Below are 26,783 nucleotides of genomic sequence, written 5' to 3' on the forward strand. Positions count from 1 at the left end.
TGAATTTTGCACAGCTCTCTTCTGGATACTGAAAATTCCTGTAGTTTGTCAGAGCTACCACAGTACTGAAGTATAGACCCATTTGAAACACGTTATTGCCAACATCATTTTAATACCAATGTATTGGTTACAGTTTACCTATATTTTATTTAAGAATTGTTGTCTATAATCTGTCAACACCACCATTTCTACCCCTATCATAAGAACATAAGAACGGCCATACTGGGTCAGATCAGTGGTCCATCTAGCCCAGGATCCTGTCTTCTGATAGTTCCCAATGCCAGATGCTTCAGAGGGAATGAACAGAACAGGGCAATTTCGAATGATCCATCCCCTGTCATCCAGTCCCAGCTTCTGGCAGTTGGAGGTTTAGGGACACCTGCAGCATGGAACTGTGTCCCTGACCATGTTAGTTAATAGCCATTGATGGACCTATCCTCTAGGAACAAATCCTGCATTTTGGCAGATGGTTAGATTAGATGACTCTTGCAGTCCATACTAACCCTATCATTCTATGATTCTATCTAATTCTTTTTTGAACCCAGTTATACTTTTGGCCTTCATAACATCTCATGGCAATAAGTTCCACAGATTGACTGGGCGTTGTGTGAAGAAGTGTTTCCTTTTGTTTGTTTAAAACCTACCGCTTATTAATTTCATTGGTTGATCCCTAATTCTTGTGTTATGTGAAGTGCTAAATAACACTTTCCTATTAATTTTTTTCCTTATTATTCATGATTATATCAGCCTCTATTATGTCCTCCGTTAGTCATCTCTTCTCTAAGCTGTACAGTTCCAATCTTCTTAATCTCTCCACATACAGAAGCTGTTCTATACCCCTAATAATTTTTGTTGCTTTTATCTGAACCTTTTCCAATTCTAATATATCATTTTTGACATGGGGTGACCAGAACTGCATGTAGTATTCAAGACGCGTGGGTACCATGGATTTATATAGTGGCATTATGATATCAATGAAACACCACCAAAAATGCAGCCTAAAGACTTGATTGCAAACCCTCTTTCTCTCTTTTCAGTTATGTTTCCTTTTCCTTTATTGAGTTTAAAACTCTTTCAGCAATTGCACAGAAATTACATGGGCAATCAGCTTTCTGCCCAAGCCATGATAAGCCATGTGGGCAATTTGCTGTTCAATAATTGACACATCCGTATAGCCACATGAGAGATAACTTAAATAATCAAGATTTCAGTTCTACAGATTCTGTAAATGTGTCATTTCTCTAGCTAGTTCAGTCTTATAGCTAACACTCTTCCTCCCAGTCACACTAATCAGGAAATCACTGAAACCTGTCACCATGCAAGGCACTAAATTTAGCCATATGAAGTGGAAATCCATCAACTTCATGAAAAAACTCGTGCAGATACAGAAAGACATAATCTTCCTTTCCAAATGCAAACAAATGGACATAATACCAAAAGGACTGAAAGTAAAAAATCCATTACAATCAACATACCACACAGATTATAGTGAGAGATTATGCCACACACTCTCAAAGAAACCGCAGAACCACCTGATCAACATCCTATACAGCAAACAAGAGAAGATCAAGAATGAACTCTCAAAACTAGAAACTCTCTTAAAAAAACAAGCTTCCACACAAACTCCCTCGTGGCTGGACTCTACAAAAACTAGACAAGTTATATACAACACACACTTTGCATCTCTACAGAGGAAAATGGACACTAAACTATCTAAACTCCTATATGCCTCAAGGGGCCACAATAGTGCTTCCCTTAACTCACCTAACAATATTGTTAATCTATCCAGCTATACTCTTTGCCCGACAGAAGAGTATGTCCTATCTTGGGGTCTCTCCTTCTGCCCCACCACTCACACAAACATGATACAGTTCTGTGGTGACCTAGAATTCTACTTTTGACATCTCCGAAACAAGGAATATTTCCAACACACCACTGAACAGCACACTAACACACAGAAAGCTTCCTACCAACACTACAAAAAGAAGGATTCTGCGTGGACTCCTTCTCGAGGTTGAAACAACAGACTGGACTTCTACATAGAGTGCTTCCATCAACATGCACGAGCTGAAATTGTGGAAAAGCAGCATCACTAGCCTCATAACCTCAGCTGTGCAGAACACAACGTCATCCACAACCTTAGAAACAACTCTGACATCATAATAAAGAAGGCTGACAAAGGAGATGCTGTCATCATCATGAATAGGTCAGAATATGAACAAGAGGCTGCTAGACAACTCTCTGACACCGCAGTCTACAGGCCATTATCCTCTGATCCCACTGAGGATTACCAAAAGAAACTACACCATCTGCTCAAGAAACTCCCTAAAGAAGCTCAGGAACAAATCTACACTGACACACCCATAAAGCCCCAACCAGGGGTATTCTACCTGCTACCCAAAATCCATAAACCTAGGAATCCTGGATGCCCCATTATCTCAGGCATTGGCACCCTGACAGCAGGATTATCTGGCTATGTAGACTCTCTCCTCAGGCCCTACGCTACCAGCACTCCCAGCTATCTTTGAGACACCACTGACTTCCTGAGGAAACTACAATCCTTTGATGATCTTCCAGAAAACACCATCCTAGCCACTATGGATGTAGAAGCCCTTTACACCAATATTCCACACAAAGATGAACTACAAGCCATCAGGAATATCATCGCCGATACCATCATGGCAAACCTGGTGGCTGAACTTTGTGACCTTGTCCTCACCCACAACTATTTCGGATTTGTGGACAATTTATACCTTCAAGTCAGTGGGACTGCTGTGGGTACCTGCATGGCCCCTCAATTTTTATGTCTGACTTAGAACGCTTCCTCAGCTCTCGTCCCCTTATGCCCCTACTCTACTTGCGCTACATTGATGACATCTTCATCATTTGGACCCATGAAAAGGAGGCCCTTGAGGAATTCCACCAAGATTTCAATGATTTCCACCCTACCATCAACTTCAGCCTGGACCAGTCCACACAAGAGGTCCACTCCTAGAGACTACAGTGCTAATAAGCGATGGTCACGTAAACACTACCCTATACCGGAAACATACTGACCGCTATACTTACCTACATGGCTCCTGCTTTCATCCAGACCATATCACACGATCTATTGTCTACAGCCAAGCTCTAAGATACAACTGCATTTGCTCCGATCCCTCAGACAGAGAAAAACACCTACAGAATCTCTATCAAGTGTTCTTAAAACTGCAATACCCACCTGGTGAAGTGACGAAACAGATTTACAGAGCCAGAAGGGTACCCAGAAGTCACCTACTACAAGACAGGCCCAACAAAGAAAGTAACAGAACGCCACTAGTCATCACCTACAGCCCCCAACTAAAACCTCTCCAGCGCATCATCAAAGATCTACAACCTATCCTGAAGGACGACCTCTGACTCTCACAGACCTTGGGAGACGGGCCAATCCTCGCTTACAGACAGCCCCCCAACCTGAAGCAAATACTTACCAGCAACTACACACCACACAACAAAAACACCAACCCAGGGACCAAAACCTGCTACAAACCCCGGTGCCAACTCTGGCCACATATCTATTCAGGGGACACCATCATAGGACCTAACCACATCAGCCACACTATCCAGGGCTTGTTCACCTGCACATCAACCAATGTGATATATGTCATCACGTGCCAGCAATGCCCCTCTGCCATGTACATTGGCCAAATCGGACAGTCTCTACATAAAAGAATAAATGGACACAAATCTCACATCAGGAATCATTACATTCATAAACCAGTAGGAGAACACTTCAATCTCTCTGGTCACTCAATAACAGACCTCAAAGTGGCAATTCTTCAACAAAAAAACCCTTCAAAAACAGACTCCAACGTGAAGCTGCAGAACTGGAATTAATTTGCAAACTAGATACCATCAGATTAGGCCTGAATAGAGACTGGGAGTGGTTGGGTCATTACAAAACCTAAACTTAATTTCCCCAATACTAATTTCTCCCTACTTTTACTCACACCTTCTTGTCAACTGTCTGTAATGGGCCACTCTCTTACCACTTCAAAAGTTATGTCTCCTTCCTTGGTATCCTGCTAATTGATTTATCTTGTTAGACTGACGTAACACTAGGTAAAGCAACCCCCATCCTTTCATGTATTTATACCTGCTCCTGTATCTTTCACTCTATGCATCCGATGAAGTGGGTTCTAGCCCATGAAAACTTATGCCCAAATAAATTTGTTAGTCTCTAAGGTGCCACAAGGACTCCTCATTTTTTTTTGCTGATACAGACTAACACGGCTATCACTGAAACCTAATCAGGAAAGGATTTGAAAGACTGATCCCAATTCTCTTACAAAAATGAGTATTAAATAGTACTTTGAACGGATATTGCAATAATTCATACACTAATTGTCATTTCAATAACAACTTTGGGGGACCTGGCAAGTGCACTGTGTGCTGTCACAAATCATAATTCATCCTATTCCCGTCCAAGAGCCTGCACTAACTAGCACCTTGAGCTCTCAGCAGATGTTCTGAATCTCAAAAGGATTTGCTCCCAATCAGTGGCTCCTCTCAGCTTAAACACCAGACAGACGATCTATACCATTGCATACACAAACACACAAGGAAGTCTCTCGAGGGATTGGTTACAGACCAAAATTAACTGAATCTCAGTCAAACCAGAAAACATCATTTACAGATACCTAATGGTTCCAATATTGATGCAATGCATGAGGAATTCTAAGCCTCCAACATTATTATTGCTTTGGTTTCTGAAATCAGTCTAAGGGAGAAACAAGGAAAACAGGCTATACTTTCCAGTTCTTTCTTGGTGCAGAGGAATTGTGCATATCTCTCTTCCATCTGAGCAGAGAACATACAGCAAAACAGTCCAGGATCACACTTCACAGAAACCAAGGTGCCATTTGCATAATTTTGCCCTTCCTCCCTTCTCAACCTTCCTTAGCAGGTTCTGGACTGCTTCTTTGTACTTGGGAATAGAGAAGCTCTACTCTTCCTTCCCTGTGGGTGAAATCCACTCATGTTCAGAAGGCCAGTACAAGGTCATTGAGCCATTTAGTAGGGCTCTAATGGGACTTTAGTGCTGACCTTCTGCATATGGATGAATTTTGCCCAAAGTGCATTTTTGGGGAGCTTTTAAAAATTGCATCATAGGGTCCAGATCAAATTAGCTCCATTTGCATGTAAAAATAATTATTTTCTAACTGCCAATCCTGCAAGCTCAAACTGCAATCTGAAAGTTCAGGATTCTTTCTGGATCTTGTATCACTATTAATAAAAATTCTGCAACTGGAACATGGTTCATAATCTCATTGATGACATAATAGCAGGGACAGAATCCAGCTTCTATCTCAGCAGTTGATTCTTTGATGCTAACTGAAGAAAAAAATAGTAAAAAAATGTATTCAGTAAAGAAAGAAGATATGACCTGAGACATATTGGAAGCAGATCTTTTCAGCAAAAGGTGAACATTTTATATAGTCCTGTTTTGGAGTAGAGCCAAACTTTAAATATAAAATTTTTCTACAATCTCTTCTGTTTGCTTATCTACTGTAGTCAATGTCAGTAATTACAACATTGAGTTTTTAACTGCACTGTTTTCAGATCCTTCTCCTTTGTGTTAGTGTTCATGTCCATACATTTCAATAAATAAAATTTTCCCATGGAAATGCAGTTTAAATGATATTTTTATAAAGTCAGTGTCTGTCTCTATTCTCTTCTGCCTCTTGTTATTCATGCCAGACAAAGGCCTTTCAAGAGGAAAAAAAAAAACCCTTTGTTCCTTTTTAGTTTTCCTTTATTATAACATTTCAGAGACTATATTATGAATTTTAAAAGCTCAGTGAACATTCTCTTCCTTTCTATCCATTCATTCATTTTCACAGACATATCCCCCTTACTTCCAGCCCATACAAACTCCCATGGTCTTCTCCACAAAGATCAGGAGCTGTTTTTGGTGCTAACTTCTACAGTACATTAGACATTTGGGGCTAGATTCACAAAAGGACTTAGGCACTTAGCTGCCATTTTAGGTATCTAAGTCCCAGAATCAGGCCCCACTGGACTTCACAAAACCTCTTCTAAGCTGCTGCTGCTGAACTCTGTAGGCATCTAACCTCACTTGGCATCTAAATTTTTGCAGTCAAAGTTCCCTAGACACCTATGTCTCTGCTTCTGTGCATGCGCAATGCAGCCCCTAACCAGGCTTTTCTTCACCTGCCTTGCCTGCAGGGCTCTGTCATAAATATAAAGGGAAGGGTAATCACCTTTCTGTATACAGTGCTATAAAATCCCTCCTGGCCAGAGGCAACATCCTGTTACCTGTAAAGGGTTAAGAAGCTCAGCTAACCTGGCTGGCACCCGACCCAAAGGACCAATAAGGGAACAAGATACTTTCAAATCTTGGTTGGAGGGTAGGGAGGAAGCCTTTTGTTTGTGCTCTTTGTTTAGGTTCTTGTTCTCTCTTGGAACTGAGAGAGGCCAGACAGAAATCCATCTTCTCCAACCCATCCTAATCCAAGTCTCCAATATTGCAACCAGTATAGGTAAGCCAGGCAAGGTGGATTAGTTTATCTTTTGTTTTATGTGAATTTTCCCTGTGTTAAGAGGGAGGTTTATTCCTGTTTTCTGTAACTTTAAGGTTTTACCCAGAGGGGGATCCTCTGTGTTTTGAATCTGAATACCCTGTAAAGTATTTTCCATCCTGATTTTACAGAGGTGATTCTTTTACCTTTTCTTTAATTAAAATTCTTCTTTTAAGAACCTGATTGATTTTTCATTGTTCTTAAGATCCAAGGGTTTGGGTCTGTGTTCACCTGTACAAATTGGTGAGGATTATTATCAAGCCTTTCCCAGGAAAGGGGGTGTAGGGCTTGGGGGGATATTTTGGGGGAAGACATCTCCAAGTCTCTTTCCCTGTTCTTTGTTTAAAACGCTTGGTGGTGGCAGCATAATGTTCAAGGACGAGGCAAAGTTTGTACCTTGGGGAAGTTTTTAACCTAAGCTGGTAAGAATAAGCTTAGGGGGTCTTTCATGCAGGTCCCCACATCTGTACCCTAGAGTTCAGAGTGGGGAAGGAACCCTGACAGGCTCAATCTGGTAAGCATGCTCCATGATGGGGCATCCACCTCACACTGGTCAGTAAAGGAGTAATGGAGCCCTTTACTGCGCAGAAAGCAGCCAATAGGAGAGAGGTTGTGAGGAGCAGCCAATCAGGGTTGGGTAGGCCCATATAAGAAGAGCTGCAGGGCAGAGCAGAGGCAGTAAGTAGCTCCCTGGAACTTAAGGAGGGAGGATAAGCTGCCTTAAAGAAGGAAGAAAGCTAGCACCCTGGACATAGCAGTGCTGGGCAGGATCAGGAGAGTGAGAGCAAGCTCCTGGATGACTGCTAAAACTGGCATGTTGAGGCCCTGAGATAAGGGTGGAGAAGGTGCTGGGGTGGTGGGGAAGCTACCCAGGGAAGTAGACTGAGCGGTTGGAGGGGACGCAGCTCATGGCTGCCATCTACAAGGTCCTTGGGTCAGGACCTGGAGTAGTGTACGGGCCTGGGTCCCCCTCTCACCACTGAGGAAGTGGCTGGACCATCAGTCTGCAGGACATTCCCCTGGAAGGGGGGAGCACAGAGTGTGGCACAGCTGGAAGTATGTGTCCTAAGGAAGACATCATGGTCCTGGGAGTGATGTAGGTCCTGGAGCAGAAGTGATGACAGCAAGACATCAGCAGAAGAGGGTGCACTGGTTGGCAGAGCTAATCCCCAGAACAACCAGCAGGAGGCACCGCAGTGGTGAGTGCACCATGTCACAGGCCCCTATAGGTGAACTTACTCACAAAACAGTGGGGGGAGGAGGGCCTCCCTCATAACTTTTAGCCCAATGATAAGGTACTCACCTGGGCCATGGGAGACCCCTGGTTCAAATCCTCCCTCTTCCTGAGGGGGAGGAGGAATTTGAACTAGGCACTGCCATTTCTCAGAAGAGTGCTCCACCCCTGAGCTATGGGACATTCTGATGTGGGTGTCTCTCAATCTCTCCTGCTGAAATTCTTCCACTGTGACTACATAATGTAAAGTCATTGGAGCAGGGGGACTGCCTCTCCCATATCCTGGGTGAGTGCATTAACCACCAGGCTACAGTCACCTCTCTCTCTGGCCTAGTGATCCTATCATTAGTTATTCATAGTAGAACAGCTTTGACAGGAGAGACTGAGGGAGTCCCACATCAGAATATCCCATCGCCCAGTGACTAGGGTACTCCCCTGAGGGGTAGTAGAGGCAGGATTTAGGACACACCCCTCATGTTGGCATCTCCCATTGGCTAGCTTAGGTGTTTCCCTGCTTAGTGTGTTGGCTTTTGTGAATCTCATTCCGAGGCACCTATCTCTTCCCATTCATTGTATAGGGAGCCTAGGTGCCAAACTCAGGGTTTGTAAACCCCAGTGATTTTCTAGGTGCATAAAATGCAGTCAGTGTCACCACACCTAAGCTCCTTTGTGAATGTAGCCTTAGTGCTTTAGAGGGAGATTTTCAAAGGCAGAACAGGCTATTAGGTGCCTAATACCTTTTTGTGTCGTTGGCAATCTGCCTCCTTAAAGTTCACTCTGTCTATGGACAGAGTTCATTTATTAAATCTTGCTGATGCTGACATGTATTATGCTGACATGTATTAGCCTTAGTCTATCACGTTTATTACAATTTGCATTACGGGTGCTTAGATCAAATCAGCTTCTGATGAAACATCTTTCAATTTTGTGATGAAATCATGCAGTTGAGTCTCACTATAAAAGTGTTGATAGAATCAGGAGATTAAAGATATATTCTTCTTGCACAAAAATATAATTCATAATTGGGCCAGAGGCTGAGGTCCAAGAAGTCTGCTTGACATTGCTAGATCACAGCAAAGCAAACTTAAAGATACAGCTAGGGATTTCTCTGACACAAAGGAATCTTCATCTGGCAGAGAAGTTCTTGTTACTGGGAGTAGGGGGTAATGCTGGGGAAAGTGATGAAATCCTGGGAGGCCATTATTAACCAGAAGACTGTAGATAGCAGTCTGCTATAAAAAATAAGCTTTGGTAGATTCTGTTTTGAAAAGTGTATGTTTAAGTAATATTTTTAAAGTAATTCTATAAAAACAAAAACTCAAAGTCTCAAAATAAGTCGTGTGGCTTCCATATGGATGTCTGAGCAAGAAAACAATCTGTATGTAAGGGTCAGATATTTGCATTTATATTTTTTGTTTGAATGTCACAGAGTAACAAGTCTCTTGCACAGATTATCCCTCTTAATCATTTTGAGTCCTGAGAGAAAATGCTAACTGGATCAAACTGCATTTTTAGAGAGGGAAAGTGTAACAAAGTCAAGACTCACTGGAGTGGCGCCTCCTGCTGGTCAACCTGGGAATTAGCTCTTTTCCAGCCTTGGAGCTCCCTTTGCTGGCTGATGGCTCACCTGCCTCATGCCCCCCATGTCCCTCCCAGTGCCTTTTACCTCAGGGTGCTGCCCCACCGCAATGCCCCACACTCTGGGTCTCCCCTCCCAGGGGAACCCCCAACCCTCTAAGCCCACCTTGCCTCAGTGGCTACTGCCAGTAATCATCTAGCCCTCTTTCCGTGGGGCAGACTGCAGTCTATAATGGCCACTCATCATTGGCAAGGGGGTAAGACCAGTTGCCGCCACCTAACCCTGAGCTACACTTCTGCAACCCCAGTACCTGCTTTAGCCTTTAGCAGGGTTTGCCAGGCTGGAGCGCCTCTTGCCTTTCCCCTACTACTACTCTACTTCGGGTACCCTGAGCTCCCAGGCAGCCAGGTCCTTCTCTCTCCACAGCTAGAGAGAGACTCACTTCCTTCTGGACCCACAGCTCTTTTATCTAGGCCAGCTGTGGCCTGATTAAGCCAGCCACACCTGGGGCCAACTACCTCGCCAACCTCCCTCAGCTGCTCTTAAACCCTTTTACCATAGAGTGGGGCAACCACCCTACTACGGAAGGTGATGACTTTTTTTGATAAAACTTAAGGCCCTACGCTACCCAAGTTAATGGGAATTTTGCCACTGAATTCAGTGGGAGCTAGATCAGTTTCTAAACTCTCAATTCAAAAAAGCATCCCTATTGCAGAAGAAAGCTTACATGTGTGCTTAAGTCCCACTGAACTCAATAAACATGTGCTTGAAGTGAAGCATGTGCTTAAGTGCTTCCCTGTGAAGGGAGGGATCTAATCATATGTTTATGTGCTTTCCTGAATCGTGGCCCAAATTTGGTTAGACAGAACTGTGTGTCAAAATGACTACCTAGATCATGAATTATTTATTGTACTAGTCTTTGCTGGACAATTCCATTCCTTAAGGTATTCAAATGATTTGTTTACAGCAGTAAGTCTCAGTTGCAGCACATGCTAAATTCCATACCTTACTATGGTGAACACAATGAGGATATTGCCAACTAATCCCATTGAACAGATAATCCCAATTAGAGAGGGAAGGATGATTGTTTCTGCTGCACTGATCACTTGGTAGTAATGCCCTCCACTCCAGGATCTGTTGAACAAGACAGGTGTGCTATTCCAACAGGAAGGCTGGATTTCATTCATTCTTCAGAGATGTTAGATGCTTAAATCTGTAACAGCAACAGAAAATAAATTATTCATAGACTCTTACAATTTGAATGTTTCATTAGTCAAGCACACTATCTTGGGATACATGATTTTTAATTACAGTTTGAATTTCATAAATACAATCTTCCAAGTGGTTGTTTATGTTCATGAATGAACTCAACAGACTTAGATAGTATTGCTTTAAAAAAAAATCTGGGATATGTTTTGTACCTATAGTAAAATATACAGAACTTTTTTAATGAGTCATTTTAGGTCACAGCATTCATACTGATCATGGAAATTCCATGGGCATCTATTCCTTGATCTCCCACAGACTTATGAAATGTTGAATAAGTCATGTAGGCCCAAATTTTCAAAAGGGAGCTCTAATTTTAGGTGCCCCACTTGAGTCAATCAGAGCCTGATTTTCAGGCCTGATTGCTCACCTCTCAATTGGAGTTCATTTGCCAATGAGGGTGATTAGTGCTTCCAAGAATTAATCCTGAGATATTATCTCACCTTGTGTACCCAAAAATTGAGACTCCCAAAATTAGAAGACGTTTGGTAAGTTGTTCCAATGGTTAATTGCTTTCACTGTTAAAAGTGTATAGCTTATTTCCAGTCAGAATTTGTCCAGCCAGATTCTCCATAGATTATGTGATTTTTTTTTTTTTCTGGTACTTGGAATGTAAATTCTGGGATATTATTTCTCATTTCACTGAGAGATGAGGAAAGTGATTTTTAGAAGTGAAGTGGATTGCTGCCTATGGCCTGGGCTAAGAAACAATGATGCAATTTGGCGGTTTTTGCTTCTGAAGAGGGGCATTTAATTTGTAAGGATGCCTTCTAGCTTAAGGGAGCAGGTTGTCAAAAATGATATGAAAACAATGCAAAGAGGGTTATAAAGAAACGTATGTGTTCTGTCTGATGTGGTTCAAAGAAGAATAGTGGCTTTGAGGTACTTGGGGAATTTGGCAGGATCTGTGCAGAGGGAATGGAGGATTCACGAATTCTGCAGAGTTTGGTGTAGCGGATTTGTCTCCGGGTGTTTTAGAGACTGAAACATGAATCTCTTCAGTGTGAAGAGATCTACATTCTGTCTCACAAAGCTGTCAGCCAGAAACCCTGAAGGAATACAGGGGATGAACCTTGGAAAGTTATAGCTTAAAGGAGAAATCTAGCAGAACAATTCCATTTAAAAAAAAAAACAGTCCCAGCAGTGAGAACTGCTGGAGACAAGGTATTAATTATTATGATTGGAAATGTTAACAATAAACCACATTGAATTCATTCACAATCCATAGTCTCTCACGTTTAACACAAACACAATTGCAAGTAAAAATAATGAGTCTGAGTTCTGTGGGGTAAATCTTCTGATTCGGTACAGTACATGGACAGGTCTCTAACTAGGACTAGTTGTTTTGAAACTAGACTGCAGGATTCCACTGCTGAAGACTGTCCAATCTATACCAACAGGCTGTAAACCGGGATCAGGGCATACCCCTTTATGGAGGATAAACAGCAGTACCTGGTCACTCAGAGCAAGTGGCTGGGGAGCAGCTACAAAAGATCTAGCCCCAGGGCTGGCCCACAACATTTTGGCACCTGAAGCAGGGAGCTCAAATGACACCCCCATGCCGACTCGCTTGGGCCGAAACTTTGAAAGGTCTCAATTCTGCCTTCTTCCTGTTCTACTCCTCTCAGGGTACTGCTCTGCTACTTAGCCCAATGAAAGGGGAACACACACCTTAAAATGCCTTGTCCAAAAATTAAGTAACACTAAACTTTCAAATGCCTGAACAACAAATGCAACTTTTCTTGTCTGCATAGTAAACACTGGCATTTTTAGCTGTTGGAATAATCAAAGTGGTGCTTTCCATGCCTTCTTGGTTGCAGAGAGTTGAACTGCTACCTGCTGAAGGTCCACAGTCTGAGCCAGCTCATGCTCTATTGAGATGGTTGCAAGACCGACCAGCCTCTCCTGTGTCATTGTGGAACGTAGATGTGTTATTAACTTCAGCTTGGAGAAGCTGCGTTCTCCACTGGCAACTGTTACAGGAAGTGTTAGAAGTATGCACAGAGCAACAAAAGCATTTGGAAAGAAGGTGGTCATCTTATCTGTGCACATATTATTCCTTATCTGTGCACATATTATTCAGCCTTTGGAATTGATCCTGCTGAAATGCATCTTGAAAGGGCTTTCAGTTCATTACCTAAATCATTTGCATCAATACTGTACATATCATTATGTGTCAACACTCTCTAGAGCCCTGCATTACTGGTGTAGGTCTTCTTCAGGTATAGTGAGGAGTTTTGGAATATCATACAACATCCCAAATATACTGCTGTGTTCCTTGAGCTGCATGAAACATTCTTCAGCTGACTGTATTGCACAGTCTAGCACCTGGTTAAAGAATTCAACTTTGAATTGTTGTTTGGGGTCTCTTCCGGGATTATCCCGTGCCTCGTAATCAAAATGTCTTCTTCTTCAGTGATTCTTGAATGGGTGGGAAAAATAGCTTCAGTGTGAAGTTCCTCTGCCAACTTCTGTGCACTCTTCAGAACACTTTGAAATCCCTCATCTAACCGGTAAGACTGTAGGTATGACTTTGCTTTGTCCAGTTGTTCCATTGCTCCAGATATATCAAGGTCAGCACCTTGGAGTCTCTTGCTTACAACATTTATTTCAAACGGTATGTCATGCCACAACACTAAGCCACACAGAAATTTGAAGTTATGTATGTTTCTGGTGATTCCATTTCCCTCTGCCACTGTTCTCCCACAAACAGTTCCTATCATAGCATTATCCTCCATAATGGTAACGATGCCATCACCTATCTTCCCAATTTGATGTTCGATAGGCTTTATCACCTACACTCAACTTTCCCGTCGTGTGGCACTCAGTGGTTTCAGGGTCAGAGAGGATGTTCCCAGATGTTGCTTCAAAATTTGCCTTCAATGGGTTGATGCAGAGAAAAATACATAGGTGCTCTGAATTACACTAAAAAAATTCAGCAGCCTCACTAGAAGCTGATGCTGCATCACAGACCACCAAGTTCAATGAAAGAGAACTGCTGGACAAAAAAAGCGAGGGTTTAACTCTCGGATCCATGTCTGCACTCCTCTGTTCTTTCCTCTCATGTTGGCACCATTGTCGTAGCCCTGACCTCTCATGTCAGCTATCCCAATTCCCATATCTTCCAGCTTTTGAAGGAGCACATTGTCATACCAGCTCCTGTAGGATCATCAATGTCCATACATTCTAGAAAATGCTCTCTGACAGTCACCATTGCAGGGACATTTTCACTAGGTTTTGTTGTTGTTGTTACAAGACACACCATTAAAGTCATTTGTTCCGTATGGCAGATGTCAGGTGTGCAGTCCAGAACAACAGAGTAATATCTTGCTGACTTCGGATCTGCCACAATCTTCTGTTTGACTTTTGTTGCCAGTAACTGTATGATCTCATTTTGAATGGTTTTACCAAGGTAGTGGTGTGTGTACGTTTCTTGGGTGGTGACTCTTCTTAGATGCTCCTGGAATACAGCATCAAACTCAGCCATCAGCTCCACAATTTTAAGGAAGTTTCCGTTGTTTGGCACATACAGCTGATCTGAAGTGCCATGCAGTGCTAGGTTTTGGGTAGCAAGCATTCTCACAATGGCAATGAGTCTTTTCAGAACGTTTTCCCAGTAAAGAGACTCTGATGCAATCTTCTCTTGATGCTGATCATCTATGGTGGTCTTTAACGTAAAAACATAAGAATGGCCAAACAAGGTCAGATCAAGGGTCCAGTCAGCCCAATATCCTGTCTACTGGCAGTGGCCAATGCCAGGTGTCCCAGAGGGAGTGAACCTAACAGGTAATGATCAAGTGATCTCTCTCCTGCCATCCATTTCCACCCTCTGACAAACAGAGGCTAGGGACACCTTTCCTTACCCATCCTGGCTAATAGCCATTAATGGACTTAACCTCCATGAATGTATCCAGTTCTCTTTTAAACCCTGTTATAGTCCTAGCCTTCACAACCTTCTCAGGCAAGGAGTTCCACAGGTTGACTGTGTGCTGAGTGAAGAAGAACTTCCTTTTATTTCTTTTAAATCTGCTACCCATTAATTTCATTTGGTGGCCTCTAGTTCTTATATTATGGGAACAAGTAAACTTTTTCCTTATTCACTTTCTCCACACCACTCATGATTTTACATACCTCTATCATATCCCCCCTTAGTCTCCTCTTTTCCGAGCTGAAAAGTCCTAGCTTCTTTAATCTCCCCTCATATGGGACCCGTTCCAAACCCCTAATTATTTTAGTTGCCCTTTTCTGAACCTTTTCTAATGCCAGTATATCTTTTTTGAGATGAGGGGACCACACCTGTATGCAGTATTCAAGATGTGGGTGTATCATGGATTTATATAAGGGCAATAAGATATTTAATGATTCCTAACATCCCGTTTGCTTTTTTGACTGCTGCTGCACACTGCATGGACATCTTCAAAGAACTATCCACGATGACTCCAAGATCTTGTTCTCCTGATTAGTTGTAAATTATCCCCCATCATATTATATGTATAGTTGAGGTTATTTTTTCCAATGTCCGTTACTTTACATTTATCCACATTAAATTTCATTTGCCATTTTGTTGCCAAATCACTTAGTTTTGTGAGACCCTTTTGAAGTTCTTCACAGACTGCTTTGGTCTTAACTATCTTGAGCAGTTTAGTATCATCTGCAAACTTTATCACCTCACTGTTTACCCCTTTCTCCAGATTATTTATGAATAAGTTGAATAGGATTGGTCCGAGGACTGACCCTTGGGTAACACCACTAGTAACCCCTCTCCATTCTGAAAATTTACCATTTATTCCTACCCTTTGTTCCCTGTCTTTTTTAACCAGTTCTCAATCCATGAAAGAGTGTTCCCTCTTATCCCATGACAACTTAATTTACGTAAGAGCCTTTGAGGGACTTTGTCAAAGGCTTTCTGGAAATCTAAGTACACTATGTCCACTGGATCCACCTTGTCCACAGGTTTGTTGACCCCCTCAAAGCACTCTAATAGATTAGTAAGACATGATCTCCCTTTACAGAAACCATGTTGATTTTTGCGCAACAATTTATGTTCTTCTATTTATTTGACAATTTTATTCTTTATTATTGTTTCAACTAATTTGCCCGGTACTGACGTTAGACTTACCGGTCTGTAATTGACATGATCACCTCTAGAGCCCTTCTTAAATATTGGTGTTACATTAGCTATCTTCCAGTCATTGGGTACAGTAGCTGATGTAAAGGACAGGTTACAAACCATAGTTAATAGTTCTGCAATTTCATATTTGAGTTCTATCAGAACTCTTGTGTGAATGCCATCTGGTCCCAGTGACTTGTTACTGTTAAGTTTCTCAATTAATTCCAAAACCTCCTCTAGTGACACTTCAATCTGTGACAATTCCTCAGATTTGACACCTACAAAAGACAGTTCAGGTTTGGGAATGTCCCTAACATCCTCAGCCGTGATGACTGAAGCAAAGAATTCATTTAGTTTCTCTGCGATGACTTTATCGTCTTTAAGTGCTCCTTTTGTATCTCGATTGTCCAGGGGCTCCACTGGTTGTTTAGAAGGCTTTCTGCTTCTGATGTACTTTAAAAAGTACTTACCCTTAGTCTTATCTCAAGCTCTTTCCACCTGTGGAATGCTCTCTGGTGATTTGCTGCCTTCTCATGGCATGCCAGATTTCTAGCCAGATTTTCCCAGTCCTTGGTTCCCGTAGAACCCAATGTGGCTGGAACATTAGATTGGAAGAGTTTGCAACAAAAACAGTATGCAGCATTTGGGGGTTTTGAGTACATAAACCATGGCCTCTCCACTTTGTCACCATTGGGGATTTCACGCCAGTAATGTATTGGATGGAAACTTCTTTTATTTTCATTGCCTTTGGGGAACATGAAGTTTTTCACTTGCTGTGGCCCATGCAGCACAACGAAGTCCCTCAGGCTACTGCTCAAGTGCGTCCACAGTCCTGGATTATCTAGACTTAAGGAACTAAACTCAGCAGCAGCTGTTTCTTGCGCCTCCACCACACTCTTCTCTGATCTACACTTTTCTTCAGGAATGTGCATGGTTACATCCATTTGAGCTGGAGATACGGATGCTGCAGTAGCTGCCAGGTCACCTGCACTCTGCCTAACTGGAAGATCAGGCATCTTCTCACCACTCATATCCTTACTGGGGCCGAAAGACTCACCATGAACATTTGTGTCTATGTATTTCAGGAGAGCTCCTTCCTGTTTAGATAGAAAAGCTTCCTTTGCTTTTTCTTTTTCTGAATGCTGCCCCAGAGCATCTTCTTTCACTCATGGCTGCTGTTCTGTGCCAGCTATAGTGGCTGGTAGCAGGGCCTGAGTGAGGGAAGATATCAGCATCTTAAGAGCCTAACTGGCTCCTACTACTTCAGTTGACTGCCTGTTCCCCTCAAGTGGGTTCAGGGAAGCAGCAGGAAACTCCCTGAGAAATTGGTGTTAATCAGTCCAGGCTCCTGGGGGTGCTAGAGTGGTACATAAGAGGCTCCTCCTCCTCTGTCCCTGCAGCTCCTGCTGTTTTCTGTTATTCCCTCTCACCTTTTCTCCTGCTTGTCTGTCTTTTGTGCCCTCCTTCCTCTAGCACAGCACTCCACCATCTCTGTGCATCTAGAGCAGAGAAAATACATATGCACCAGCAACAGACACAATTTTCTACACTCTGGGTCCCAGTGGCACCCCCCACACTCAGCCCAGTCTGGCACATGAGGCGGCCGCCTAATTTCACCACATAGTGAGGCCAGTCCTGTCTAGCCCTGTGATGTCCCGATCACAGTAAGGGGACAAAAGTTGTCTCTTTGTCTCTAAGGGTGCCTCAGCTTAATATACTGAGTTGAAGAGGAATGAAGGGTAAGATAGTCAGGGAAACTTCAAAGAAACACCATTGTCAAAGTGGAAGCCATTGTGTGGTGTCATAAATATTTCTAGGCTCAATTCTGCCTCTGAAACCTTTACCCAACAGCTCTGTGTGCAAGGAATATAGATCTCCTGAGTTGAAAAACCATCCTGATGTACTCCCAATTTTTGGGGAGGCCGAGGTGTGAAATGCAGAAGTTCATCAGAAGGTCAGATTTCAAGACTATGAAGATTTATCCCATTGCTTAGTATGTGTACGACACTGTAATCCACAGTGTGCAATGTTCTAGAAACAATTCTGGTTTGTATGAAATTATAAATCACATTATTTAACAAAAGCTTTAGAATGCTACAAAGAGAGACCTTATTTGAAAGGCAGAAGAACAAGGGGGATACAGTTAATGTTGAGCTTTCAGTCTTAATTCTGCATTCCTAGCTTATGATTGTTTGATTTTTTTCAACTTTGCATTAATTCTAGTTTTGTGCCTCCACTATAAAATGCTTTTTATGTAGTACTACCAACTTCAAGCATTTAAAAATCCTGAATAAGCCCACTCCTAACCATGTGGTAATAATTTGGCCTACAAATTTACCCTATTTGTAAGATCAACTGTAGAAAGTATGTGATCCCTAAGGGTTGATGGGTGCTGAAAGGCTTAACCAGGGGGCAGGGCTACTTAGGGAGCCCAGGGTTTTAAAAAGCCCACTCCTAAGCAACCAGAGGAGCTAGCAAACAGGAATGGCTAACCGGGGAGTTTTGTGAGAGATCTTAGAGTGGTAGTGTGTGGGGGGGTGGGGGGGAGGGGGGCGAGAACTCAACATTTGTTAAACTTAAAAGCCAATAATATCCCCTTGGTATAAACAAAACAACAAAGGAACCAGCTGCAGGTGTAAAAAGAGAATGCAGGCAGAGGTCCAGCAACGGCTTGGGGGCTACCCAGTTTATTGCACCCAATGCAGCATGTATAATTACCTGCCCTATGGGCAGGTGGCGGATGTGTGGATTTGGTGCAAGGAGCTTCTGGCCCTCAGAGACCATGTACGGGCTTTGGACACCAGAGTGGCTGAACTGGAAGAGCTGAGGGAGACAGAGATATAATGAGACTTTCTGGGACACAGTAGAATGGTCCCAGCTCTGGTCTGACAGCTTCTGTGCTGTTGAGGAGGATGAAAGTCCCAGGGAAGGAGAGCATCTAACTGGAGCAGAGGGAAATGATCCCATAGTTGGGACCCTCCTTCCAGATGATGATGTGGTACCCTCTTGCACTGAGGATACCTCTCCGGGGGAGGGAATTCCAGCTATTAGAGACAGGTATTAGTAATAGGCTATTTGATCATTAGAAACACAGATAGCTGGGTTTGCCATGACCGGGAGAACCGTATGGTGACTTGCCTGCTTGGTGTGAAGGTTGCAGATCTCTCGAGACCTCTAGATAGACTTATGTGTAGTGCTGGGGAGGAGCCAGTGGTCATAGTACATGTAGGTACAAATGACATATGGAAGGATAGGAGAGATCCTGGAGGCCAAATTTAGGCTGCTTGGTAAGAGATTAAAGTCCAGGTCCTCCATGGTAACATTCTCTGAGATGCTCACAGTTCCACACGCAGGGCCAGATAAACAGGCAGAACTGCAGAGTCTCAATGCATGGATGAGATGATGGTGTAGAGAGGAAGGGTTTAGATTTATTAGGAACTGGGGAAACCTTTGGGAAAGAGAGCCTATACAGGAAGGATGGGCTCCATCTAAACCAAAATGGAACTAGGTTCCTGGCACTTAACATTAAAAAGGTCATAGAGCAGTTTTTAAACTAAGGGCTGGGGGAAAGCCGACAGGTGTGGAGGAGCATGGTTTGGACATCCCTTAGGGGAGGATCTATTGATAGAGAATCTCTATGTCCCAGTGAGAACAAGAGGATGGAAAATGATAAAATACAGGCAGAGTCTGATCAGAAACAGTCAAATAAGAAGGAGGGACCTTAGAGACTAACACCTTGTGGCACCTTGGAGACTAAAATTTATTTGAGCATAAGTTTTTTGTGGGCTAAAACCCACTTCATCGGATGCATGCAGTGGAAAATACAGTAGGAAGATATATATATACACACACACACACACACACACACACACACACACACACACAACATGAAAAAATGGGTGTTACCATACTCAATATAACGAGAGTGATCAATTAAGGTGAGCTATTATCAGCAGGAGGGAAAAAAACCTTTTGTAGTGATAATCAGGATGGCCCATTTCCAACAGTTGACAAGAAGGTGAGAGTAACAGTATGAGGGGAAACAGGCATGGGGAAATATGTTTACTTTGTGTAATGACCCATCCGCTCCCAGTCTTTATTCAAGCCTAATTTAATGGTGTCCAGTTTGCAAAAGTCACAATATTACTCGATTACAGACCTAAAAGTCGCAATATTACAACAAAAAAAACTTCAAAAACAGACTCCAATGAGAGACTGCAAATTAATTCCAATTCAGCAGTCTCTCATTGGAGTCTGTTTTTGAAGTTTTTTTGTTGTAATATTGCGACTTTTAGGTCTGTAATCGAGTAATATTGTGACTTTTGCAAACTGGACACCATTAAATTAGGCTTGAATAAAGACTGGGAGCGGATGGGTCATTACACAAAGTAAACATATTTTCCCCATGCCTGTTTCCCCTCATACTGTTACTCTCACCTTCTTGTCAACTGTTGGAAATGGGCCATCCTGATTATCACTACAAAAGGTTTTTTTCCCTCCTGCTGATAATAGCTCACCTTAATTGATCACTCTCGTTATATTGAGTATGGTAACACCCATTTTTTCATGGGGTGTGTGTGTGTGTGTGTGTGTGTGTGTGTGTGTGTGTGTGTGTATACTTCCTACTGTATTTTCCACTGCATGCATCCGATTAAGTGGGTTTTAGCCCATGAAAGCTTATGCTCAAATACATTTGTTAGTCTGTATCAGCAAAAAGAACGAGGAGTACTTGTGGCACCTTAGAGACTAACACGGCTACCTCTCTGAAGCCAGTCAAATAAGAGTCCCATTCAAGTATATCATGTAATGGCAGACAGCTAAAAGGAGACAAGTTTTTAAAGTGCTTATATACCAATACTAGAAGTCTAAATAATAAAATGGGTGAATTAGAGTGCCTCGTATTAAATGAGGATATTGATATAACAGGCATAACAGAAACTTGGTGGAATGAGGATAATCAATGGGATACAATAATAGCAGGGTACAAAATATATTGGAAGGACAGAACAGGTCATGCTGGTGGTGGAGTGGCATTATATGTGAAAGAAAGCATAGAATCAAGTGAAGTAAAAATCATAAATGAATCAAACTGTACCATAGAATCTCTATGGATAGAAATTCCATGCTCTAATAATAAGAATATAGCAGTAGGGATATATTACCAACCACCTGACCAGGATGGTTATAGTGACTGTGAAATGGTCAGGGAGATTAGAGAGTCTATTAAAATAAACTCAATATTAATAATAATGGGGGATTTCAATTATCCCCATATTGACTGTCACCTCAGGATGGGATGCAGAGATAGTTTCTTGACACCTTAAATGACTGCTTCTTGGAGCAGCTAGTCCTAGAACCACCAAAGGAGAGGCAATTCTTGATTTAGTCCTAAGTGGAGCACAGTATCTGGTCCAAGAGGTGAATATAGCTGGACCACTTGGTAATAGTGACCATAAAATAATTAAATTTAACATCCCTGTGACAGGAAAAACACCACAGTGGCCCAACTCTGTAGCGTTTAATTTCAGAAAGGGGAACTACACAAAAATGAGGAGGTTAGTTAAACAGAAATTAAAGGGTACAGTGCCAAAACTGAAATCTCTGCAAGCTGTGTGGAAACTTTTTAAAGACACCATAATGGAGGCTCAACTTAAAAGTATACCCCAAATTAAAAACCAGAGTAAGAGAACCAAAAAGTGCCACCGTGGTTAAACAACAAAGTAAAAAAAGCAGTGAGAGGCAAAAAGGCACTCTTTAAAAAGTGGAAGTTAAATCCTAGTGATGAAAAATGGAAGGAGCATAAACACTGGGAAATGAAGTGTAAAAATACAACTAGGAAGGCCAAAACAGAATTTGAGGAACAGTTAGCCAAAGAGTCAAAAAGTAATAGCAAAATTTTTTTTAAAGTACATCAGAAGCAGGAAGCATGCTTAAACAACCAGTGGGTACACTGGACAATCGAGGTGCTAAAGGAGCACTCAAGGACAATAAGGCCATTGAGGAGAAACTAAATGAATTCTTTGTATCAGTCTTCATGAACGAGGATGTGAGGGAAATTCCCAAACCTGAGCCATTCTTTTTAGGTGACAGATCTGAGGAACTGTCCCTGACTGAACGGTAATTAGAGGAGGTATTGGAACAAATTGATAAATAAAACAGCAATAAGTCAACAGGACAAATGGTATTCACCCAAGAGTTCTGAAGAAACATGTGATTAATTTGAACAAACATATTGTCAAGCTAGCAATGAACAAGGGTTTTAGCAATATTAGGCCTCAAAACTTCCAGACGCTTCAAGAAAACAAGCTTTGCAGAATTAAACTGTAACTTGTGGTCAGGATGCGCTGCAACCAGATAACACTTTGTGTTGACTTCTATCTACTTATCAAACCCACATTAACCACATTTAAGACCCAGTTGTCTACAGGAGATAAATATGTCTAACTTGTATGATTAACTGACAATTGGCTACAAGGAGATAAGTATGCATCAATTATAAGCCATACTAACCACATTAACAATGTGGTCTACCATGATTGGTTGGTCTGTTTTATTTTTTATTTGATCTGGCTGATGGATCAAATAAAAATATGAAGGCACAGAACTAAGGTGTGTGAATTGGTATCGGAAAAACCTGACCCACACTCCCTGAAGTGAAGGGACATGCACTTCTCGACTGTCTGTACCTGACCAGTGCAGAAAAAATGACCGACTAAAGTAAGCTGCCACAGGATAAGAGGGAAGGTGCTCTCATTGATTGGTAACTGGTTAAAAGATAGGAAACAAAGGATAGGTATAAATGGACAGTTTTCAGAATGGAGAGAGCTAAATAGTGGTGTCCCTCAGGGGTTTGTTCTGGGACCAGTTCTATTCAACATATTCATAAATGATCTGGAGAAAGGGATAAACAGTGAGGTGGCAAAATTTGTGGATGAAAAAAAAATTACTAAAGATAGTTAAGACTCAAGCAGACTGCGAAGAACTACAAAAGACTCTCTCAAAACTGGGTGACTGGGCAACGAAATGGCAGATGAAATTTAATGTTGATAAATGCAAAGTAATGCACATTGGAAAGCATGATCCCAACTATATATATAAAATGATGGGATCTAAATTAGCTATTACCACTCAAGAAAGAGATCTTGGATTCATTGTGGATAGTTCTCTGAAAACATCCACTCAATGTGCAGCAGCAGACAAAAGAGCAAACAATGATGGGAATAATTAAGAAAGGGATAGATAATAGGACAGAAAATATCATGTTGCCTCTATATAAATCCAAGGTATGCCCACATCTTGAATACTGTGTGCAGACATGGTCTCCCCATCTCAAAAAAGATATATTGGAATTGGAAAAGGTTCAGAAAAGGGCAACAAAAATTATTAGGGGCATGGAATGGCTTCCATATGAGGAGAGATTAATAAGACTGGGACTTCTCAGCTTGGAAAAGAGACGGCTAAGGGGGGATATGATAGAGGTCTATAAAATAATGACGGGTACGAAGTAAACAAGGAAGTGTTATTTACTCCTTCTTATAACACAAGAAGTAGAGGTCACCAAATGAAATTAATAGGCAGCAGGTTTAAAACAAATAAAAGGAAGTATTTCTTCACACAATGCACAGTCAACTTGTGTAACTCCTTCCAGAGGATGTCGTGAAGGCCAAGACCATAACAGGCTTCAAAAAAGAACTAGATAAATTCATGGAGGATAGGTCTATCAATGGCTATTAACCAGGGTGGGCAGGAATGGTGTCCCTAGTCTCTGTTTGCCAGAAGCTGGGAATGAGCGACGGGGGATGGATCACTTGATAATTACCTGTTCTGTTCATTCCTTCTGGGGTACCTGGCATTGGCCACTGTTGGAAGACAGGATACTAGGCTAGATGGACCTTTGGTCTGACCCAGTAGGGCCATTTTTATGTTCTTAAAGTTCATAAGATGTCCACAATAAGCTATAATAATAAATGTAAATGAGAAAAGGTGAAAAAATGAGATGGACTAAATTAATTCAAACAAAAAGATCTACTGATATAATTCAAGGACTATATTAAGATCATTGTTGGTAAACAAGAGAAGTGTGGAACCAGAAACCAGTGACCCCAAATTGGTGTGTTGGAAACTAGACCTAATTGGTGGACAAAATAATGAGGGGATTGACTGTTCCACTCATCACTCCCTTTTGGGGTCCTTAAAGAGACTTTGGGGAGAAAAAATGGCTACTGGAGCGAGTTTTACCATCATTGCTGCTACCCCCATCATCTTCTGGGATCCCAGGCCTTCTTCGATACTAATCTTGAAAGATGTGCTGACCACACCGAGCCAGAGAGAGGGAGGCAGATGACAACACCACCTCTGCCAGTCTCAGCTAAATCTCAAACACCAGCTGGGATGTGAGGCTATGTCCGCCCCCCATGTGTCCTTTTCTTTCCCTACATTATTTCTTCTCTCTTTTTCTCTCTCTCGCCCCCTTTCCCCCTCTGTTTAAAATGACTCTGGCTTAGCAGCCAAGACTGCATATTTTGCAACTTTGCTGTGAGTCTGACTGGAAGAGGCATCTAACAGCAGTGCCCTAAACAGCCCGATGTGGTACAAGTTTGCCAAGTCTTGGAGTGAGGTTGCAAGTAAAAGTCAACCACCAGACACAGAAGCTGCATCTTCTATCATTGCAGTTCTTTCCTCTTCCCTCTTGTGTTTTTGTCTTATTAGGAAATGGGATAAAATTTTAACAGCAGCAGCGGGAATTACCTCTCCAGCCCATCTCAACTCTTCTTTCCCTCCAAAAGAACAGTTATTACCATATTTGATACCATCTAAATGACTGTCAAACAAGGGTCTTTTTCCTTTGAAAAACTCTCTCCAGCTAAAGAGAAAGGGAACAAGAGATGTTGTTAAAACGAAAGCCCTGTTTAATATTTTAAATTTCAATTACTTAAACTGTGTTCCCTTCTTTTTTATATATCTTTAATAAAATGTTAAGAGGAATTTTAATGGTGTGTTTGTCATGGGACTAAGCAGGCTGAGGTTTCTGAATACCAAATCCCGAACCTTGTTTAACATTGGACAGTCAGGGTCATGTTAACATCTTTAGCTCATATATTCCATCTAAATTAATACAACACATGATTGGTTTAAAATCATGAGATTTTGAAAAATAATAAATCATTGCTTTTCATCTACCTTCTGTTTGTTGAATGTTTAGGGGGAAGCTACCCACCCACAATTCATGTGGGATTATTACAGGTTGAAATCTGTAGATGCTGACAGACCCCCCCACTTAAAATAAAAGTTCAGACCAATATTTAGATGCATAAAATCTAAGTTTAACAGCCTAAGTTTAGGTTCCCAGTTTGAAAATTGTGGCCATGGGGCAGTCACCAAGCCAATGACCTTGGTATATTTGATTTCTCTCTCTGGCTTCCTATTCTGTAAGTTACCAGTTATCCATCTTTGTTCTTTCTTTCAGTGTCATGTGTTCAGTTATCTTAAATGTAGCAGTAGGAAGCATACAAGGAAATTGGATGCTTTGGTGCTTGGCAGATGAATGTCAACTTCAGTTATTGATCTTAGCAGCCATGTTGAGATGGAAAAACAGTATATATTATTGGCATTTAGAAAAGTACTTCCCAGTAGTACAGTTATAGACACATCTGTTTCAGGCAGTGTGCAAAAAGAGTGGTAGAATCTGGTCCCTTGATGATTAATTACATCAACAGATTTGGGATTTTCTGTTGTCTTAAAGCATTTAATGCATTAAGATTCTTGTAGTTTACGAAAACAGGTTGGTAAAGCCTTACCCAGGACTTAGAAATTTGATTTTAAGTAGCACAAGTAGATAGAGACTCATAACAAAATATAACTAAATCACTCAAAAAGCACAATAAGAAGAGATGGTATTGTTGTAATTTTTGAGTATCTAGTATCTTTATTTCCAGGTAGGTTGATGTTTTTGTACAGGATGCTAATCATAGAATATCAGGATTGGAAGGGACCTCAGGAGGTCATCTAGTCCAACCCCCTGCTCAAAGCAGGACCAATCCCCAATTTTTGCCCCAGATCCCAAAATGGCCCCCTCAAGGATTGAGTTCACAACCCTGGGTTTAGCAGGCCAATGCTCAAACCACTGAGCTATCCCTAGATAGAGCATATGGGTGGAGGGATAGCTCAGTGGTTTGAGCATTGGCCTGCTAAACCCAGGGTTGTGAACTCAATCCTTGAGGGGGCCATTTTGGGATCTGGGGCAAAAATTGGGGATTGGTCCTGCTTTGAGCAGGGGGTTCATTAATCACCCCTCTTGTCTTCTAGAAAAATATTTGTTTTACGTTGTCAGGTAGCTATTCAAGAGCTGTTGTGTACTATTTTAGTCATGATTCCTCGTGTACCAGCAGGGGTATATCACTACACAGAAAAGCATAGAATTAACTCCATAGAAAAGGCCATTTTATTGTAATCTGACAGACAAGATTAAGTCTAATGATTTCAGTGCAATGGGCAAGGTGTATCTAATTGCTTGTGATTAATAGGATAGACTTTGGTATTTATTTTTCTGTAGCTTACAAAGAGAGTTGGTTCCAGAGGTATTGCCAGAATTCACTTTAGTACAGTAACATTCTTATGCCTTTTCTGCCCATTGCCTCTTTGTTGATGGAGGTTAATTGATTTCTCCTGTGTTGCCTCATAGCTCTTTCTAGGATGGAACAATTATTCATTATGTGCCCACCTTCCATCTCTAAATATAATAGCTTAGTGGTAAGGCAGAAGCAAATGGAAGCACTTAAGGGCTGTTAAGTTGTGGGGCAACATATGTAAAAATAGTACTCTGCAGTTACATGGGCTGTGCTATGCCATTTACATCAATCTGTCAGGACTGAGGAGTCCCTGGCATCACCTCTACTCAGTTACACTTAGATCTCTTATCACTTTATCATGGACATTTTCAATTGGACAGTCAGCTAAGATTCTCTGCTTTATCTGGTTTTTGCTCGGTGCAGTTGAGTTGGAAGGAGGGTGGGG

At 41.8% G+C, this 26,783-nt stretch overlaps 1 protein-coding gene across 3 annotated transcripts in view; it reads right to left on the reverse strand.

Annotated features, from left to right (window-relative positions):
- MCHR2 (melanin concentrating hormone receptor 2) overlaps window positions 1-26,783 on the reverse strand; it is an 82,864-nt gene that overhangs the window by 38,860 nt on the left and 17,221 nt on the right. For all 3 annotated transcript variants that reach the window (XM_073336855.1, XM_073336853.1, XM_073336854.1), the window contains one exon: window positions 10,400-10,607. In XM_073336855.1, the coding sequence (XP_073192956.1) occupies window positions 10,400-10,581 (182 nt within the window). In that variant the 5' untranslated portion in view covers window positions 10,582-10,607. The remainder of the gene's footprint in view (window positions 1-10,399; window positions 10,608-26,783) is intronic.

This window comes from Lepidochelys kempii, chromosome 3 (genome assembly GCF_965140265.1).
Source record: "Lepidochelys kempii isolate rLepKem1 chromosome 3, rLepKem1.hap2, whole genome shotgun sequence".
In the NCBI taxonomy this organism is placed as follows: Eukaryota; Metazoa; Chordata; order Testudines; family Cheloniidae; genus Lepidochelys; species Lepidochelys kempii.